At 43.5% G+C, this 21373-nt stretch overlaps 1 protein-coding gene across 8 annotated transcripts in view; it reads left to right on the top strand.

Annotated features, from left to right (window-relative positions):
* The window catches only part of FRY (FRY microtubule binding protein), a 645836-nt gene that overhangs the window by 395235 nt on the left and 229228 nt on the right, over positions 1-21373 (top strand). For all 8 annotated transcript variants that reach the window (XM_075337351.1, XM_075337349.1, XM_075337348.1 and 5 more), the window contains 11 exons: positions 3228-3307; positions 3398-3478; positions 5757-5925; positions 9290-9382; positions 9466-9564; positions 12049-12150; positions 16093-16196; positions 17245-17353; positions 17527-17613; positions 19860-20031; positions 20434-20566. In XM_075337351.1, the coding sequence (XP_075193466.1) occupies positions 3228-3307; positions 3398-3478; positions 5757-5925; positions 9290-9382; positions 9466-9564; positions 12049-12150; positions 16093-16196; positions 17245-17353; positions 17527-17613; positions 19860-20031; positions 20434-20566 (1229 nt within the window). The remainder of the gene's footprint in view (positions 1-3227; positions 3308-3397; positions 3479-5756; positions 5926-9289; positions 9383-9465; positions 9565-12048; positions 12151-16092; positions 16197-17244; positions 17354-17526; positions 17614-19859; positions 20032-20433; positions 20567-21373) is intronic.

The raw sequence follows: 21373 nt of genomic DNA, 5'->3' as shown, positions 1-21373 counted from the left end.
GAAAGGGAACGGCACATGATCCAAGGCACACCACATCCTCTGTAAAACATGGTGGAGGCAACGTGATGGCATGGGCATGCATGGCTTTCAATAGCACTGGGTCACTTGTGTTTATTGATGACATAACAGCAGACAAGAGTAGCCGGATGAATTCTGAAGTGTACCGGGATATACTTTCAGCCCAGATTCAGCCAAATGCTGCAAAGTTGATCGGACGGCACTTCATAGTACAGATGGACAATGACCCCAAGCATACAGCCAAAGCTACCCAGGAGTTCATGAGTGCAAAAAAGTGGAACATTCTGCAATGGCCAAGTCAATCACCAGATCTTAACCCAATTGAGCAGGCATTTCACTTGCTCAAATCCAGACTTAAGACGGAAAGACCCACAAACAAGCAAGACCTGAAGGCTGCTGCTGTAAAGGCCTGGCAAAGCATTAAGAAGGAGGAAACCCAGCGTTTGGTGATGTCCATGGGTTCCAGACTTAAGGCAGTGATTGCCTCCAAAGGATTCGCAACAAAATATTGAAAATAAAAATTTTTTTTTTGGGTTTGGTTTATTACAATTCCTACAATTTCTATCAGATATTTTTGTTCAAACCTTCAAATTAAACGTTACAATCTGCACTTGAATTCTGTTGTAGAGGTTTCATTTCAAATCCAATGTGGTGGCATGCAGAGCCCAACTCGCGAAAATTGTGTCACTGTCCAAATATTTCTGGACCTAACTGTACCTTATTAGGGTATTCTGAATTAATAAAGAGGAGATCCCCTGTTAAAGGGGTTGCCCACTACTTTAACATTAATGGCCTGTCCTTGGAATAGATCATCAATGGCTGATCGGCCAGGTTCCAACACCATGCACCCCTGCCGATAAGCTGCTCTTGGTGCCGGCGGTGGCAGTAGACAGCCAGAAATTCTTCGTTCCGGAGCTGCTCTGTCTTCTGAAAGTGGTTGCGTCCTGGTACTGCACATCTGCCTCCTATTGTAATCAATAGGAGGAGGGTGTGCAGTACCCGCCTGAGGCTGCCATCAGTTTACTGGGTAGCTCAGAAACTAAGCATTTCTGGCTGCCTGGTGGGGGTTCCGGGTGTCAGACCCTGGCCAATCAGACATTGATGACCTATCCTAAGGACTAGCCATCAATATAAAAAAAAAGTGGACAACTTCTTTAAGGATTGTCATCTTTTCTGCTCGAATGGGAAGCGGGTACAAAGTGCATCCTCCATCCTGTACTTTACAGGCAACTAATTATTTTGAATGGACACATTGTAAATTAATGTCTCCTGTGGTGGGACTGAAGGGAAATTGAACATTTAATGCCAGATTTTCCCACACATTCGCGTTGATCTTTGGGGTCCCAGCAGGAAGATTTTGTATTCCGCTTTTTGTCAAGAAACTTTTAACAAGTAGAGGATGTTCAAATTGGAGAAATATTTTGAGGACCCCTATATGACAGCAGCTCCCTTCTACAAAATCCTATGTTGAAGTCTTTATTTAGCGTTTGAGGCAGTAGAATGTAATAGGTAAATTTACTATAGTAAATCGATTGGTGTACACACTACCTTTTTTGCATCTGAAAATCTTAAAAAAAAAAAAAAATTCAGTCCAAATGGGGTCTCTGCTTAAGGGTGGTGTTGGAGACTTTGATATAGGTTGACTATCCTTAAGGTGGTTCATTAATATCAGATTGGTAGTTGACCAATACCAGGCGCCCACCAATCGGCTGTTCCCTGGTAGCTGAGAGTAAATAAAACCACACTTCCATACATTGCATAGTGGCACTTCTTAGTAATGAAGGCAAGATCCCATTCACTTTAATTGGAGATGAGCAACACCACCTGAAAAATACCCAGTGCCAAAAAGGACTATAGGTAGAGTAATCAAAAGTAGTAAAACATTGAAACCTGAGCAGTCTCTCAAATATTTAATCAAAAATTAATATTAAAAATTAAATGAAAAATATAAAATAAGGCACACAGATTAAAAACACTTAAACACATAGACCAAACCCCCTATGTGGTTAAAAGGTGTAACCCATATAATGTAGAGCAGTGGTCCCCAACGTTTATGACCTTGATAGCCACATCTAGCTCTGAGAGAAGGTCATGAGCCACATCCAGCTCTGAGAGAGGGATGCAAGCCATATCCAGCTCTGAAAAAGAGTCGTGAGCCACATCCTGCTCTCAGAGAAGGACATATGCCACATTCAGCTCTGAGAGAGGGTCGCGAGCCACATCCAGCTCTGAGAGAAGGACATATGCCACATTCAGCTCTGAGAGAGGGTCGCGAGCCACATTCAGCTCTGAGAAATGGATGTATGCCACACTCAGCTCTGAGAGAGGGTCGTGAGCCACATCCTGCTTTGAGAGAGGGTCGTGAGCCACATCCTGCTCTGAGAGCGGGTCGTGAGCCACATCCTGCTCTGAGAGCGGGTCGTGAGCCACATCCTGCTCTGAGAGCGGGTCGTGAGCCACATCCTGCTCTGAGAGCGGGTCATGAGCCACATCCTGCTCTGAGAGCGGGTCGCGAGCCACATCCTGCTCTGAGAGCGGGTCGCGAGCCACATCCAGCTCTGAGAGAGGGTCGTAAGCCACATTCAGCTGATACTGCCATGAGGTTGAGAAGGGTCAGGAAATGCAGAGAAAGAGACCACGCGTTGCGCTGCTTCCAAGCACAACTTCATCAGGGGTGAACAGACTCATTTCAGTTTGGTGATTCCTAACCAAGAACCTGGTGCCTTGAAACTTAGCCAAGGATTCCCTACAAAGTAGTAGCAAGATGGCTCACCTTTAAAGTAGGAAAGACAAACTGATGTTAGCTTGTCCAAAGAGAGGTAACAATTCTCTTAGAGAGGCTAAAAATGTAAAACAGTCAACCTGCTCCTCCAAGAAGCTTATTTGAAGAAGGCATATAAATAGGGGTCTCATGAAATAGGGGTAACATCCAGGTAAAAAAAACCCAATATATTCCAATCTACTATTTGAGTTGCATTATCACTGATGATACAGAAATGTTTCTTCCTTGTTTATCTCTATACTGATTTTATTTCTTAGACTGGTTTTAGCTTGTATATTATATGTCAGTGGAGTCGGGAGGAATTTGTTGCTGCATTGTATATTGATGAAAATAAATACGTTTGTCTTAGAGTTGAGTAACTTTGCATTTCCCATGAACCAATTCTCCTTGCTAATAATTCCATTATACAACTCTCCACGTCTTCCAGATTCCATTGCATCCCGTAATTGACAGCTTGGTCCATGAAGTCATAACCTTGGCTTTCAAGCACTTTAAATACAAAGAAGGGTAATGAAATTCAGACTGGTAATTGAAACAGAGGCTGTCTCCCTTTAATAGCTGCATTTTTCATCTTTCCTTTTTTTCTTTTATTTGTAGGTATCTAGGTCCAAACACTGGTAATATGCATATTGTGGCCGATCTGTATGCTGAAGTAATTGGAGTATTAGCACAGTCAAAGTAAGCATCTTCTACTGTTATTATATCTTTATAGTTATAATCTTAGCAATATTTGCAAAAAAAACAATATTGTTGAGAAAATTCCATTTAGAGCACGTTGAGCGAAATAAACCGACTTTTGTAAATGTAATTCCAAGTTCAATAACCTACATTGCACAGTTTAGTCAGGAGGGATCAACTAGACAGAATTGGCTCAGGATGATGTAAAGTTCTGTTAAAAACCTAATCCATAACCGTATGACAAGCAAGATGTGTCTCCTATGTCATTAGAAGCAATGGTCTTCAGCCTACACGCTTCCAATTGGGTAAAGCTCTAATCTAAAGGTAGACATATAAGTTTTACTAAGGTTGGCTGAACTCAAAAATGTTGATGGGATCAGTCTGCCATATAATGTTTGTAGGCGCATATGTTTGACTAAGGTTGGCTGAACCCAACAATTTTGGTGGGATCAGTCTGCCATCTGTTTGTAGACACAGAAGTTTGACTAAGGTCAGCTGAACCCAACAATTTTGGTGGGACTAGTCTACCATCTAATATTGGTAGACGCATAAGTTTGACGAAGGTTGGCTGAACCCAACAATTTTGGAAGGACCAGTCAAATATCTAATGTTTCTTGGCCAAATACCTAATGGACATTTGGTAAATATCCTGATAAAAAAAAGAATTGGGTGTGTTAAATTTTAGCATGCCTGATCTTTTCACACTCAGAAGATAAAAATCACCCAAGACATCTCTGGCGACAGCTTCTTTCCCCTCTCTCCATTGAAAATATATATATTTTAAGCCAAACTGAGTGTGCATGTGTAAGGGTGAGTGGAAGTGATAACTCTTGGCCGAACAAGATATTGAAAGTGTATGGCCTCCTTGATAGCAGAGCACAGCTAGTGGTCATGGTAGATGACAGACGATTCCACATGGTGCAATACTCATCACCACTGATGGAGGGATTACTGGTCCAGATGACCTGGGTACCCTAAACTTGCACACTTATTACCACATATGGTATATGCCCAAATAAAATGCCTATTTTGCTGATTTAATAGTGTTGTTTAGACAACTGTCAGACATGTTTTTTTGGGCACCTTATTATTAAGGCACGACGTAAGGTAAGATGACACTAGTCAAAGGTCTCCCTTACGACCTGATGTACGGTAACTGTCAACTAATCCTGGTCCCCAAACAGATCCACTTACATCAAAGAAGCCAAAGATTTGCCGGCATCTTCAGATACTGATGAATTTATTGGAGACCTGACCTATAAATACACCATATATTGGTCTTCACAGAGGTTTTTCTGAACACGTGAATGGCTTTGGTATTGGCCGATACGTGGAGTATGTATATGATGGATCACCAATAAACTGATCATTATCTAAAGATGTTCGCAAGCTTTGATGTATTATTTTGTTGTGATATCTTACACCAAGAAATGGAAAGGAGTGTGTAGAAACTACCACGTAAGGCTACAGCCGGTAAGGCTCGCATTGGTGATAGACTGCTGTTCAAACACATAAGGGGAGTCCTGGATATTACATCTGGTGAGGCCTGGGGTTCACCCGGTGGGAAAATCGGCCATAAAATAACCTAAGGTGTTTGGAGCAGACTGACCCAGTGGACAGAATTGGCTGAAATGTATGAACTGAAGAGTATGTATGCTATTCAAGGCATGGAGAGACTTAAGGCATCTTTAAAAAAAAAAAAGACCTTTCGGAGAACTTTCCACACTGTGATGTATGGGAGCCCCAATTTCCTGGAAACACTGCATGCACTGCTGTTTCCGGCAGGGTTGTTCGTGCCCTGTTCCACGATGGCAGTGGTAATGTCCTCCACAACCTCTCTGCTTACCGGACATCACCCACACCCTGACTGAACACTCAGTAACCCTGTTGCTTAAAAACGTGTCATCTGTCTTAGCGAATTGACAGCCATTGGACCGCTACGTTTGTGGGTTATTTTATGGCCACTTTGTGTATATATACTGTATATATATCTGACATTTTAAACCAGAGATCATATTGCCTCAGGAATGCCCATTTTCATACATTTCTATTGTTCTCTTCTCCCTTATCGAATGGTGGAACTGATACAAAAAGTAATTGAAGACTCAACCGATTAATATACAGTTGGCCAGCTGGGCTTTTGTTCTGGCTGGATGGTGTTAGAGGGGGTTGATTCTACTGTTTAAATCATTGGGGTAGAGTTTTATAGAGAAGATGCCAAGAACAATTGTGAATAGAATGTTGTACAATTTATGATCCGTCGTTTTCCATTTGTCAGGTTTCCTTCCGTGAAGAAGAAATTTATGGCAGAGTTAAAAGAGCTGAGGCACAAAGAGCAGAACCCGTATGTGGTTCAAAGCATCATCAGTCTTATAATGGGAATGAAATTCTTCCGCATTAAGATGTATCCAGTGGAAGACTTTGAAGCCTCTTTACAGTTCATGCAGGTATCATTTATTATCTGGCGTCACTTAGTATAGGGGATGACACTGAGCAGTTATTTATCCGAGCCATTGAAATCGATCTGCACGGGATCTGAACACTGAAAGTGTAGTGTAAATCCTGTAGAGCTTTTTTTCCATTTTTAATCTTTTAGGCAACAGAGTTTGCTTTTTTTATGTATGTTTTACATGTTTTAATGTAGGTAAAGAAAGGGTTGGACACATCATTGATCTTTATAGATTGTTCATGGTATAATGTTGCAAATTTGCAGCAAAACTTGCATGAGTATCTGATTTTGCTGGAGAAGGATGTTATCTATACCATTGGATGGCAAAAACAACACACAGATCAATTTTGGAACAAATCAAGCCAAACACGCAAGGAACGACTTACTTTGTTTGGACCCATCATATGAAGAGAGCAATCACTGGAGAAGGACTTGATGGTCGGAAGAATAGAAGGAACAAGGTGAAGAGGAAGACCAGCATTCATTCAATCACTGGAGAAGGACATCATGGTCGGAAGAATAGAAGGAACAAGGTGAAGAGGAAGACCAGCATTCATTCAATCACTGGAGAAGGACATCATGGTCGGAAGAATAGAAGGAACAAGGTGAAGAGGAAGACCAGCATTCATTCAATCACTGGAGAAGGACATCATGGTCGGAAGAATAGAAGGAACAAGGTGAAGAGGAAGACCAGCATTCATTCAATCACTGGAGAAGGACATCATGGTCATAAGAATAGAAGGAACAAGGTGAAGAGGAAGACCAGCATTCATTCAATCACTGGAGAAGGACATCATGGTCGGAAGAATAGAAGGAACAAGGTGAAGAGGAAGACCAGCATTCATTCAATCACTGGAGAAGGACATCATGGTCATAAGAATAGAAGGAACAAGGTGAAGAGGAAGACCAGCATTCATTCAATCACTGGAGAAGGACATCATGGTCGTAAGAATAGAAGGAACAAGGTGAAGAGGAAGACCGGCATTCATTCAATCACTGGAGAAGGACATCATGGTCGTAAGAATAGAAGCAACAAGGTGAAGAGGAAGACCGGCATTCATTCAATCACTGGAGAAGGACATCATGGTCGGAAGAATAGAAGGAACAAGGTGAAGAGGAAGACTAGCAGTCATTCAAGATAACGTTGGAGAAGACCCTGGTGGACCTATCTAGGCTGCATAAGATCGATCTCCCTACAGAGCATTCGTCCATCAGGTCGCCATGGCTTGAGATTGAGCTGAAGGCCGATAAAAAAAAAAAAAGAAAGAAAAAAGTATCAGATTTCACTATCTAAATTGCAAATGTTGAAATCTAAAGTGAAAAAGGCCTAACCATTCTGCAATAGAACCGACATGCTGCCAATCTGAAATGTAGTGCTGCTTAAACATCTGTGGTCGAAAAATGGGACAGGTGTCATGTGTATGTCGTTCTGTATGTCATGAGGATGTGCGATTATTTTCTCGCTTAGCAATCCATATGACATGCGTTTTTAACATAATCTTTTACATATTATAATACTCTATGTAAATGAAAGCCAGTTGTCAAAAATAATAAAACCATCTTATATAAAGATAGAGAGGGTAGATAGATATCCTGCAGAAATCTAATTTAACAATTCGTTCCCCCTATATATTATAATCTTGCACACTTTAGTGCCTTTCATGTGGAGTTTATTCAACAGCTCTTTAGGTTAGTTTATCTTTATAAACAAATAAATGGAAAAAATGATGTGCAGACAGCTATGGGCTGATATCAGGCTGGGAAGGTCCATGGTTATTGGTCCCTTCCCAGCAAAAAAATACCAGCCCACAGCCGCACCAGAAGTGGCACACCACAAATGGAAACCTAGAATACATGAAAAGAGAAACAGAAAAAAGACACTCTCTTTCACCAGTTTATTAGAAAGCAAAGTTTTCACACAGGTCCGGCATAGTCCAGTGCTCCCCCCCCCCCCCACGTTCCCCGATCCTATCCATCAAAGGTTTTGGAACCTCTTTCTGATGCTCCATAGGCTTTAAGCAGCCGCTGCTCACGCTGTGCTCCGCGAGATCCGGCGACTCTGATGAGCGGTAACGTTACCGCTTTTTCTGGTTTTTTTTGTTTTTTTTTTGTTTTTTTTTTTTAGCTTTCCATTTGTGGACTATCCAACCTTCCTGTATTTTTTTTTTTTTTTATTAACAAATAAATTGGTGAAGCAACTAAAGAGTCGGGAAGTGTTTTTAAAATTAAAAAACTTTAACATTTTCTGATCGACACCTCTCCATTACTAACAGCAGGGCTTGATGTCAGCTGTGTTATTGGAAAATTCACAGCTAACATTAACCCCAAATACCATTACCACAAATGCCAACACACCAGGGAAATTGGGAAGAGCCCAGGCAAAGGGCCAGAAGTGCAGTATCTCATGTGATGCTCCACTTCTGGGGAGATTGCGGGCTGATATTTTTAGGCTGGGAAGGGGTCAACAACCATGGACCTTCCCAGCTTGATAATATTCGCCCCCAGCTGTCTGCTTTACCTCTCCTGGTTTCATAAAATAGGGGGGGAGGGGGGTGCATGTCATTTTTTTTTGCTTTTATTTAGTTATTTGTCAAGTTAAACAAACCTAAACAGCTGTAGAATAAACTCCAAATAAAAGACACTATAGAGTACAAGTTTATAATATGTAGGGGTTTTTTGACATATAGCTGCAGAATATCTATCCATGCTGATGTATATAAAGCGCTGTGGAATTAATGGCGCTATATAAGTGAATAAATATTATTTTACCTAATATCTTTGAATTATCTAGTTATCGATATCTTTATTTTATTTTTTTGAGATGCGTGCATAAAAATTATGGTTGGTCTGTTTGATGTACGTTTTTTCGCACCCATTCACTTGCATTGGCCAGTCTCAGCCGACATACGGGTCATACGCAGCATGCCGTGTTTTTGTTTGTTTTTTTTCCTCAGCCTGATTACAGCTTAGGAAAAACTTGCAGATGAACACTGTCTCAATGAACAACTTTGGTGCGAGTCCAGTGCAATTTTTTCTATACACAAGTGTGGGCGCGAGTCCTTATATTGATGACCAGTACGATATACCTGGATGAGTGAGTAGTCGCCTGGGCGCCTTCTCATGACCGAATATCCCAGTATCAGCCACTGGAAACCTAGTAGCACAGTTTTTTAGGAGGTTTTGGTGGTGGACTGGATATTTAATGTGTGAGACTGAATACATCCACCATTATAGTGTACGGTTTAGTACATTAGCACTATGAGTAGCGTTCGGATGCTGTATATACCTGTTGCCTATACGCTGTTATTGTTCTAAATGTTTGTAAGTCTTGATTATTTATGGGTCCGTTCTCCTACCTTTAGGAATGTGCACATTATTTCCTAGAAGTTAAAGACAAGGACATTAAGCATGCTCTGGCTGGTCTGTTTGTGGAGATCCTGGTGCCCGTGGCTGCTGTAAGTCCATCGCTTTCCACATGATTTATTGTAATATCGTGTCTTTAGCCTTAAAGGTAATTATTCTACCCACATTTTATTAGGCTGTGAAAAATGAAGTGAATGTTCCTTGTCTAAGAAACTTTGTGGAAAGTCTGTATGACACAACACTTGAGTTATCTTCCAGGAAGAAGCATTCACTGGTGAGTATTTTTTACCATTGGGTGACCAACAGAGGCTATGTACCACTCTGGCTAATAGGGGGGGCGGGGGGTGGGGGGGTCCGAAGCCGTCTGTGATGTCCATTCATCATTAAATAGTTGCTTTAAAGGGAATGTGTCAGCAGTTATTTGCTACTTCATCTAAGAGCAGCATGATGTAGGCAAAGAGATCCTGAATCCAATTATGTATCACTTAGATTACTGGGTGCATCCTTTCTGATACAATCAGAATGTTTAGCTTTAGCCATGTAGCAGAGCTGAGAGAGCTGGGCCAACCCACACCAAGCTCTCTATAGACATTGTACACTGAGAGAGGTGTCAATCACAGCAGGGGGCGGGCTGCACTGCCATGCGCGTGACAGTGTAGTACGAGTAATTATAAGGGTCCTGCTGCTTAGAGGGAACCTGCCACCACTTTTTTGGACTATAAGCTGCGGCCACCACCACCGGTCTTTTATATATAGCATTCTAACATGCTGTATATAAGAGCCCAGGCCGCTGTGAGAACATAAAAAACACTTTATAATACTTACCTAACGGTCGCGCTGCGGTGGACTAGGGCCTTATGGGCGTCTCCGTTGTCCGGTGCCGGCGCCGCCTCTTTCGGTCATCTTTGTTCTTCTTCTTCTCTAGCCAAAGTGCATGACGGGTCCAACATCATCCACACTCGCCGGCATTCCGGTCCTGAGCAGGGCAGGTCAAAGTATTGTAGTGCGCCTGCGCAGGACCGGCGAGGGTGTATGACGTAGCCGCATCATGTACACAGGCTTCAGAAAGAGGACGAAGATGGCCGAAAGGGGAGGCGCCCATTAGGCCCTATCCAACCGCAGAGCGACCGTTAGGTAAGTATTATAAAGTGTTTTTTTATGTTGTCACAGCGGCCTGGGCTTTTATATACAGCATATTAGAATGCTGTATATAAGAGCCCGGAGGTGGTGGCCGCAGCTTATAGTCCAAAAAAGTGGTAACAGGTTCCCTTTAAAAAACATTGCAAATAAACAGCAGATCGGACCTTGACAAGACAGGCATCCCTGAATTATGTGTAGTAACCCTTGCATTTCATCTTCTGCTTACATAGCGAAAAACTGCTGACAGATTCCCTTTAATGCACAATCGGATCATCATCACCAACATTTAATAAATCCATCATAAAAATGGGACCTGGAACACAGATCACATATTCTACGTTGATCTACTTTTGCTCAGACAAGTTTTCAAAACTGAACATGAGGATATTAGTTAATATTTTGATAAAAGTATATAAGCCCAGGGCCACGTCACGCCAACCTCTCTAGTGGTTCACTTTTTAATTAGGTGCAACTGTGCACGGGGACCACTGCCTCCACCTCACCATACCTGACGGGGAAGCAACCCACTGCTGCCAGGCCAATCCTCCACAGCTCCGGATCATGCCACCAACAGACACAGCATTACATCAACAATGGCCAACAAACGGCACCAACACCAAGTAGACTGGTCACAAAACTACAACTGAAGGGAATCTGTCATCAGATTGTCACCTAACCTGAAAGCAGCACAAGTGGAGCCAGAGACCATGATTCCAATGATGTATCACTTACTGGTCTGCTTCCTGTCGTTTTGATAAAATCACTGTTTTATCAGCAGGAGATTGAGTAGAGGACTAGTAAATTTGCTGTCATGTACTCTGCCGAAATCCTAAACCTGCCACCACCACTGATTGGCAGCTTTATGCCTATGCATAGTGAACACAGAAAGCTGTCATTCAGTATTCTGAGAACTTTTAGATCTGCAACAAATGAAATACTGATTTTAGCAAACGTCTGCAAGCAGCGTAGTAAAGGAAACATCATGGGAATCAGGGTGTCAGCCCCTACATTATGCTGCTCTCAGACAGGGGTAGCAAAAACCTGGTGAAAGATTTCCTTTAAAAGATAAGTTAAAAATATTCAAGTTATTAGATATCCAAAGAACTGGCTGACCACTGGGACCCCAAGGGGTCTTGAGATTGAGTCTTCGGAATCTTGAAGCAAGCTCTGTACCCCCTTCTTGAATGGAGCTGAGGTGCACATGCTCGACCTCCAATCTATTCATTGTCTATGGGGATGCGAATAATAGCCCAGTCCTGTGCTCACAGTCCCGTAGATAATGAATAGAGTGGAATCTGAGTATGTGCACCTTTGCTAGATTCAGGACCAGGCTGCAGAGCCTTCTTCTTGGGGATCCGCAGCCATGATTTAGGGATCATTGTGGGCCCCCTAATCCGATCACCATTAAAGGATCTTCTACATGGGGGGGTCCTGCCCATCCTGATCTCTGTTTATGAATATGTTAGAAAAATATAGAAATAGATCTTATTTGACACTAAATCAGGCCAGATCAGGTGGAGATGGTTAGCAGTGAGGGTGGTGACAATGCTGCATATTTTCATGGTGTGCTGGGAGGTAACCTGTGTAAGTGCTGTAACAGCTGTATATTATTTTTCAGGCATTGTACCCCTTGGTGACGTGTTTGCTTTGTGTCAGCCAGAAACCATTCTTTCTAAACCGGTGGCATATTTTTCTCAACAACTGCTTATCTAACCTGAAGGTAAAGTGTCATCTGTGTAACCGTCACATTTCAGGCTTCTAGGATGTGATTTGTTTATTTACAGAAAACTCATCCATTCCTTAAATGACTGCAGACTTGTGCAATTAGAGAAACCATGTGTATGTAGGAATGTGTAGTAGAGCCAAGCCTGGTGTGGAAGGAGCGTCGACCACTTCTGATTCTTCACCTGATTTCTTCCCCCCAGTCGGGGCAGAAGGAAAAGGGAAAATAACTTCATATTCAGACTACACTAATTGCCTGTCTGCAGTCTGTAAGCATGGGCATGTATAGATCTGCTTAGAAGAGGTAAAGAATGGAAGATCTTCACATGATAAAATAGTTGTAAAAATTCTACATAATATTTCAAGCGGTTTTCAGGTCTTTCTGCTACTCTGGGTGCAGGTCCGAAATCTTTCCATGATGCAAAGTATCCTAGTTTTTCACTTCTTGTTTTCTCTTAGAAATATTGATGGAAAATACTGTCCACTATACTCACTACTATAGCAGCGTTATATGGTGAATGAAAACGCAGAATAAAGTTTCACATTGTGCTGAGTATTTCAGAAGAAACATGTTCTCTTTAATGTTGTATCACTCTCTGGTTGTTAAGATATATATCTGCGTGTGTGTGTATGTATGTATATGTATATCTATATATATATATATATATATATATATTAGAAGGTGGCCCGATTCTAACGCATCGGGTATTCTAGAATTTATTGTGTAGTTTAATGTATGTTTTTTGTTATATATATCGATGTTGTTGTGTGTAGTTGCCAGTGTTTGTGTAGGGCACTGTAAATATTCTGGGTGTTGTTTGGGGGTGTGTGAGAGCGGTGTTGTATGTGTGTTGCGTTGTGTGTGTTGCGTTGTTTGTGGAGCGCTGTGTGTCTGCAGTGTTGTCTGTGTGTGGTGCTGTGTGTGTTGCGCGGTTTATGTGGGTGTGGAGTGCATGTGTGTGTTTTGGGGGAGGTATGTTTTGTGCAGTGTGTGTGTTGCGCGGTATGTGCGTATATTTGTGTATGCCGCGGTGTTTGTGTGTTGGGTGTTGTGTGTGCGCGCGGCGTTGTCTGTGTGTGGGTGTCTGTGTAGGGCGGTGTTTGTTGTTCCCAGTATGTGTGTGGTGTGTTGTGCGGTGCGCGTGTGGCGCTGTGTGTGTGTTTTGGGGGGAGGTGTGCACCCCCATCGTGCTCCATTGCCCATGCTGCTCACCCCCCATGCTGCGCTCCTCCCATCGTGCTCCATCCCCCATGATGCGCACCCCCCCATCGTGCTCCATCCCCCATGCTGCGCACCCCCCATCGTGCTCCATCCCCCATGCTGCGCACCCCCCATCGTGCTCCATCCCCCATGCTGCGCACCCCCCATCGTGCTCCATCCCCCATGCTGCGTACTCCCCATCGTGCTCCATCCCCCATGCTGCGCACTCCCCATCGTGCTCCACAGTCACACATCAGACAGTATACACGCACACATCTGATCGCATACACTCACACCCCACTTCTCCCTGTGCCCTTCGGTGGGCGGTCCCAGCAGCTGTGCTGCACGCCGTGCTCCTCTGCCTTCTGCCGACACTCACAGATCCGATCGCATACACGCACACATCTGATCGCATACACGCACACATCCGATCGCATACACGCACACACACACACTGACGATATCGCACATACGCGCTCACACACTCAACATCCGGAGATACCACATGCTTCCGGCCATGTGATCCTCCGGCAGATCCTGGAAGGTCACTGCACGCACAGTATCGCCGCCGAGAAGTAAGCGATATCACTGGATGTTGTGAGTGTGTGGATGCGATCTGATGTGTGTGTGAGGTGTGTGTGAGAGTGAGTGAGTGTGATCTGATGTGTGTGTGTCTGTTCTTATGTGTGTGCGTGTGTGTGTTGCGCCGCTGCAGGACCTTGATGCGCTCACCTGCTCCCGGTCGGCGTCTGGTGAGTATGACTGCGGAGTCTTCTTTCTTCTGTCTTCTCTCTTCTGGGGGTGCCCGCTGCCTATAATGAAGTGTCTTGCAGTGTCTTTAACTCTTTCACCGCTGCATGACACTTCATTATTGACCGCAGCCTATGCTGGCTCCCTGCACATGTGTACCGGGAGCCGGTGTTCGGTGGTAACCATGATACACATCGGGTAACTAAGGGAAGCGCTTCCTATAGTTACGCGATGTATATCATGGTTACCAGCGTACACCGGCTCCATCACGATCCCAGCATCGCAAGGTTATGTCCGCCGGGGGCGGGGCAGAGTATGCCAACATGTGGCGGTGGCGAGCGGGTGAGGCGTCAGCGTATGCCGGCTCCCTGCACATGTGTACCGGGAGCCGGTGTACGCTGGAGCGGGCGATGCGTGCGGAGGGCCGGGGCGAGCGGCTAATCCATGCGGGGGGCGGGACCAGGCCGAGGCGAGCGGACAATCCGTGGGGGGGCGGGGCCAGGCCGAGCCCAGCGGCCAATCCGACAGTTGTCACGCTAACGACACTGTCACGGTGACACTGTCACCGTGACACAATTTTGGAGCAAGACAGACACACAGAATAAGGCAAATTATATATATATATATATATATATATATATATATATATAATGACTGAATATACGGTACAGACCAAAAGTTTGGACACACCTTCTCATCTCTAGAACAACTGTTAAGAGGAGACTTTGTGCAGCAGGCCTTCATGGTAAAATAGCTGCTAGGAAACCACTGCTAAGGACAGGCACCAAGCAGAAGAGACTTGTTTGTGCTAAAGAACACAAGGAATGGACATTAGACCAGTGGAAATCTGTGCTTTGGTCTGATGAGTTCAAATTTGAGATCTTTGGATCCAACCACCGTGTCTTTGTAGAAAAGGTGAACGGATGGACTCTACATGCCTGGTTCCCACCGTGAAGCATGGAGGAGGAGGTGTGATGGTGTGGGGGTGCTCTGCTGGTGACACTGTTGGGGATTTATTCAATATTGAAGGCATACTAAACCAGCATGGATACCACAGCATCTTGCAGCGGTGTGCTATTCCATACGGTTTGCGTTTAGTTGGACCATCATTTATTTTTCAACAGGACACTGACCCCAAAAACACCTCCAGGCTGTGTAAGGGCTATTTGACTAAGAAGGAGAGTGATGGGGTGCTACGCCAGATGACCTGGCCTCCACAGTCACCAGACCTGAACCCAATCGAGATGGTTTGGGGTGAGCTGGACCGCAGAGTGAAGACAAAAGGCCCAACAAGTGCTAAGCATCTCTGGGAACTCCTTCAAGACTGTTGGAAGACCATTTCCGGTGACTACCTCTTGAAGCTCATCAAGAGAATGCCAAGAGTGTGCAAAGTAGTGAGGAAAGCAAATGGTGGCTACTTTGAAGAACCTAGAATATAAGACATATTTTCAGTTTTTTCACACTTTAATTCTTTCATTCCACATGTTTTAATTCATAGTTTTGATACCTTTAATGTGAATCTACAATTTTCAGAGTCCTGAAAATAAAGAAAACTCTTTGAATGAGGTGTGTCCAAACTTTTGGTCTGTACTGTGTGTGTGTGTGTGTGTGTGTGTGTGTGTATATATATATATATATATATATATATATATATATATATATAATGTGTGTGTATGTACGTATGAATATACATGTGTACATTTGTGTATGTATATGTAGTGTGCATATATACGTGTATACAAACAGTGTGTGTCTATTATATGTGTGTGTGTGTGTATATGTATATATATATATGTGTGTGGGAATGTATGACTATGTGTGTGTGTGTATATGTATATACATATATATGGGGAGATGTTTATATACACACACAGATATTATATTATATATATATATATATATATATATATATATATATAAAAATAAATGCCTCCCTTTCTGTCTTTTTATATTTACGACTTTTAATGATGATCCCTTTATGTCTAACAGAATAAAGATCCTAAGATGGCTCGTGTCGCACTGGAATCCCTGTACAGACTACTGTGGGTTTATATGATCCGAATAAAATGTGAAAGCAACACAGCAACACAAAGGTTAGTCATGTCTTAAAGGGGTTGTCCACTACGAGGATAATTCCTTTTTCAATAATTGTAAAATAAATGCTATATACTCCCCTCCAGCATTGGAGCTGCTGTAGTGAACATTGGCTGCAGGACTCACATTACCTAATAAGTAGCCGCTGTGCTCTTGCTACACTCGCTTGTCCTTGGCTCACCTGAAGCCGTGAACCTCCAACAGACAGACTTAGTAAGAGCACAGCAGCCCAATAACAGCCGCTGATGGGCCGCATGGCTCTCGTTGCATATCTGTGTCATGCAAACCTTGGGAGACCCGGACTCTACGCCTCACTGATGCAGCATCAGTGCAGCACGTGAGTATATGGTGACTTAATTTATGAAGGGGGGCTACATCATTTAAAAAGGGGCTGCCCAGGTAGAGGACAACCCCTTTAAGTTTATGGTATGTATATAGCTATTGTGAGAGTCATATGTTTTTTTATAAATTTTATATGGGACACTTATTAGAAAAAAATTGTGTACCAAATTTATTGCGTATTTTACCTAAATTTTACTCCTGTCTGAAAGTTTTGAAACCTGTCTAGAAAAAAAGGAATTGTTATGAGACATAATGAAATGTGCAAAATACATGTCAAGCCCCCCATACGCATTAGATTCTTATTCCAACTCTCTCATACAAGGGGCACTCGCTCTGCCGGGCTCTCCTGTGTTCTCTATAAGAGAGCCACTGCCAGAAACCTTTATTAGCTGCTTTTTTATTAGGGAACAAAAGGATCAGCAGTCTGAAATATGTCGTGCCGGATCCTCCTGCCCCCTGACACCATCTCTTGGGGAACAGTCGGGAGCCCCCATAAACGTTAGACTGTCGGCTGAACTCCTCTATATCGGCGGGCTGGGGGCAATATGGTTCTTGGTTTGCCCCTGATTACAGTATTATTAGCAAGGAGTCTGCTCTCTAGTTTTGGTGCAAATATTGTGTTCTATGGATAAAGAAATACTGATAAAACCTTTATTTTAATTGCTCTGTATTGTAATCCCAATGATGATGTTTCCTTTATTACAGCCGTCTGACCACCATCATCGGGACGCTTTTCCCTAAGGGTTCTCGAGGGGTCGTGCCCCGGGACATGCCCCTTAACATCTTTGTCAAGATCATACAGTTTATTGCACAGGTATGTCATGTATTTGAAAACTATTAGATTCTAATACTCTCCTTACAGTTCTCCTGCCCATCCCCCGCTCCGGTCTAGCTGCTTTCCCTTCCCAAATTTCGTTCAGGATTCTGTTACATCCTCTCTTTTTATCAACTGATTTAGAAATCTCTATATTGTATTTTATGTTTCAGGAACGTCTAGATTTTGCAATGAAAGAAATTATTTTTGATCTTTTATGTGTTGGAAAAGCAGCCAAAGCTTTCAGCCTCAACCCAGAGGTAAGTGTTTTTTTTTTGGTTTTGTTTTTTTGTGACTATTAAAAAATTGGAAAATTGCAGGTCATAGTTACATATCCTAAAAAAAGACCTAAGTCCATTAAGTTCAACCTTTTGCCATCAATTATACATTTTTGTCACTAAAGGTGGTGTCACACACAGCGACAACGACGTCGCTGCTAAGTCACCATTTTCTGTGACGCTGCAGCGACGTCCCGTCGCTGTCGCTGTGTGTGACATCCAGCAACGACCTGGCCCCTGCTGTGAGGTCGCTGGTCGTTGCTGAATGTCCAGCTTCATTTTTTGGTCGTCGCTCTCCCGCTGTGACGCACACATCGCTGTGTGTGACAGCGAGAGAGCGACGAAATGAAGCGAGCAGAGAGCAGGAGCCGGCATCTGGCAGCTGCGGTAAGCTGTAACCAGGGTAAACATGGGGTAACCAAGGGAAGACCTTTCCCTGGTTACCCGATATTTACCTTCGTTACCAGCGTCCGCCGCTCTCGCTGCCAGTTCCTGCTCTCTGCACATGTAGCTGCAGTACACATTGGGTAATTAACCCGATGTGTACTGTAGCTAGGAGAGCACGGAGCAGGCGCTAAGCGCGGCTCCCTGCTCTCTGCACATGTATCACAGCGTCGTTATGATCGCTGCTGCTTCTGCTGTGTTTGACAGCTAAACAGCGATCATAACAGCGACTTACAAGGTCGCTGCTACGTCACAGAAAATGGTGACGTAACAGCGACGTCGCTGTCGCTATGTGTGAACCCAGCTTAAGTCATCTATCACAGACAATGTTGTGTGTACTGAGGAGATCATCCAGCCCTTTTTTAAAAGCTGTTATAGTATCTGTCATTTCTACCTCTTGTGGTAGGGCATTCCACAGTCTGACTGCTCTAACTGTAAAGAATCCTTTCCTATTTAGCTGCCAGAATAGCCTTTCTTCCACCCGCAGTGATTGCCCTCTGGTACTTCGTATGGCCTTTGGAAGGAATAAGTCATGTGCCAGTCCTTTTATATTGACCACACATGTATTTATACATATACCCAGCTCATCCCGATTGCCCTGAAGCGGTGGTAGGGTTAATGACAGCTGTGATGTGTCAAAAAATCACAGCTGCCATGAAGCCCTGGCTTAGTAATGGGTAGGGGCCTATGAGACCCCCTTCATTATTAATTGTGTAAGTAAAAAGAAATAAACACAAAACAGAGAAAAAGATCCTGTATTTAAAAAAAAAAAAAAAAAAAATAATCCAACACTTTTTTTCTCAAATTAATCAACCCCCAAAACACCCCAGCAGGTCTGACGTAATCCACTTGAGGTCCCACAATGATCCCGGCTCTGCTACATCTGAGATCGCTGTGCACGGTCACATTAGAAAACATGACCGAACACTTCGGTGTCGGGGACATGCTGACTGAGCCGCAGCTGTGAGTGGTGACGTCCCTGAGTTCACCTGAGATCATAGCTGGAGGTATCCACCTGACGTGAACTCATTGAACTCAGTGACCTCACCTCCACTCCATGTCGGTTTATTGGCTTAGGTGATGTGTGTACATTATTTGGTTGCAGACATTTCTGCACCAAATCTCTACATCTCCTGGCAGAAATACTCACTGAAACCAAATAAAAAACTCATGCGGTTTTGGTGCGTTTCTTTGCCAGGAGATGCAGATTTGGTGCAGAAATGTCTTCAACCAAATACTCAATGTGTGCACACAGTTTAATCTAGTAATCCGGCATTGAGTTCAATGACTTCACCTGAAGTGAGGTCAGTGAGTTCACCTCAGGTCAGTTCACCTGAGATCACAGCTGGGATACCATGGGAACCCCAGCTGTGACCTCAGGTGAACTTATTGTCGACGGTCATGCTATTAACATTTTTTTGCAGCATTATAATCAGCACTTTATTTTTACCTATTAGATTTGTGCAACATATGTGACTACTGAGATAATAATCTACTTACTGCTGCTATATAGATATCCATATATATTTACCATAATATATTTGTTTGCATGTCTGCATGGCCCCAGTCTTGTAGGCACCTTTGCTTATATTTTAGATTTATTCTCTGTATTTTAACGTATTCCAATAAAACTCCTACTTTTTTGGGCTTCCTAATTCTAAGCTTATACCAGTCTCAGATTTGTGTTGCGATCTCGTGAATTACGTTCAGATTTATGGAGTGATTCACTATTTAACACTTATGCGGTTGTTTTACCTTTTGGTTTTTTTTCTTTGTCACGGCAGAGAATGAATATCGGCTTAAGGGCTTTCTTGGTAATAGCGGATAGTTTACAGCAGAAAGATGGGGAACCACCCATGCCAGTGACGGGAGCTATTCACCCTTCGGGTAACACCTTACGTGTAAAGAAAACCTACCTGAGTAAAACACTCACAGAGGATGAAGCCAAAATGATCGGTGAGCATCATCTAATTGTCAATTTAGTGTTCCTGCTAAAGGCAAGTCGCCTGACTAAAATAGCTTTATAGTATGAATCATGTTGGAGGAGAAACGCTGATGGTACAGGTCTCGTCAGCTGAGCAATGTCATTATTTCCACCCTCTTGGCCTCAATCCACCTTGCCCTGCAGTTACAATGATGGGATTTTTTTCTTTGCCTTGTCCTCCTCCACATAAAAAAGCAAGGGTAATTGTTTTGATTAATATGAGCAACATGGTGACCTGCGTATGTATGTACAATATTTCTTAGTGTGTAATTGTCATTTTTTTCCATGCCAGTACCTACCGGTGCATGAAATAAACCAATAAGTGACCTATTTATCCGGTGTGTCTGTAATTTCTACCGTATCATTTTCTCTAGGCATGTCTCTATATTACTCTCAAGTACGGAAAGCAGTGGACAACATTCTCCGGCATCTTGACAAAGAAGTAGGAAGGTGCATGATGATGACGAATGTACAGATGTTGAACAAGGAACCTGAAGACATGATCACGTAGGTCGCTTATAGGAATTAGTGGCCATACAGATTAGGAGAAGGCCAGATGCACACATCTGATGTTCGCGGTTGAGTGCGAACAGCTGTGTCCGGACCGGTCACACGTCTCCTGTAGAGATGAGCGAACCCTGAGGTTCAGTGGTCGTATGGAACACAGACTTTGCCAAAAAAAAAAAAAAGTTCAAGTTCGGAGATCGGGTGCTTCATGTATGAACACCACTCATGCAAGCATTGCTGTGCTCAGGTACGCTCAGTACTCAGCCCAGTGAGAGCCGCTTGCAGTGTTTGAATGGCGCACATTGGGGGTAACAACAGCGTGATCGGATGTAGTGTTTACCCAAAAAATTGGAAAAACCCTGTCTACCTGTCCCCGGAACTGATCTGTTTATGGCTGGCTGTATGTGGGTGGAGACCTGAACTGCCCAGTTAGTGACTCCCATTGGGGTTCAGGTTAAGGCCCCTTTAACATTACATTCCAACCTCTTACGTTGGGGCTTCTGTCCAAACCCCCTGCAAAACGGGTTTCGGATGTATGTAGTGACTGGGGCCATTGACTATAACAGTGCAGACTGAGTCGCCGTGTGCTCTGTCATGCACCATTTTTGTCTACCTCTATTGGAGGTAGATGTGGCTCCCCTGACCTGGTCAGGCACCACTGAGTACTGCACCCATGCTGGGGACAGTACAACACAGGTAATCCAGAAGGCTGACCGGGGTGTGGTACACAGGCGCATAGTGATCAGGTCTCACACATGTACCCATGAGAGGACCCCTGGGGATCCCAGGAGGGGGAAAAGCCTTCAC

This window comes from Anomaloglossus baeobatrachus, chromosome 2 (genome assembly GCF_048569485.1).
Source record: "Anomaloglossus baeobatrachus isolate aAnoBae1 chromosome 2, aAnoBae1.hap1, whole genome shotgun sequence".
In the NCBI taxonomy this organism is placed as follows: Eukaryota; Metazoa; Chordata; class Amphibia; order Anura; family Aromobatidae; genus Anomaloglossus; species Anomaloglossus baeobatrachus.
The sequence above is the reverse complement of the archived record's forward strand: the minus strand, read 5'-3'. Positions and strand labels throughout refer to the sequence as shown.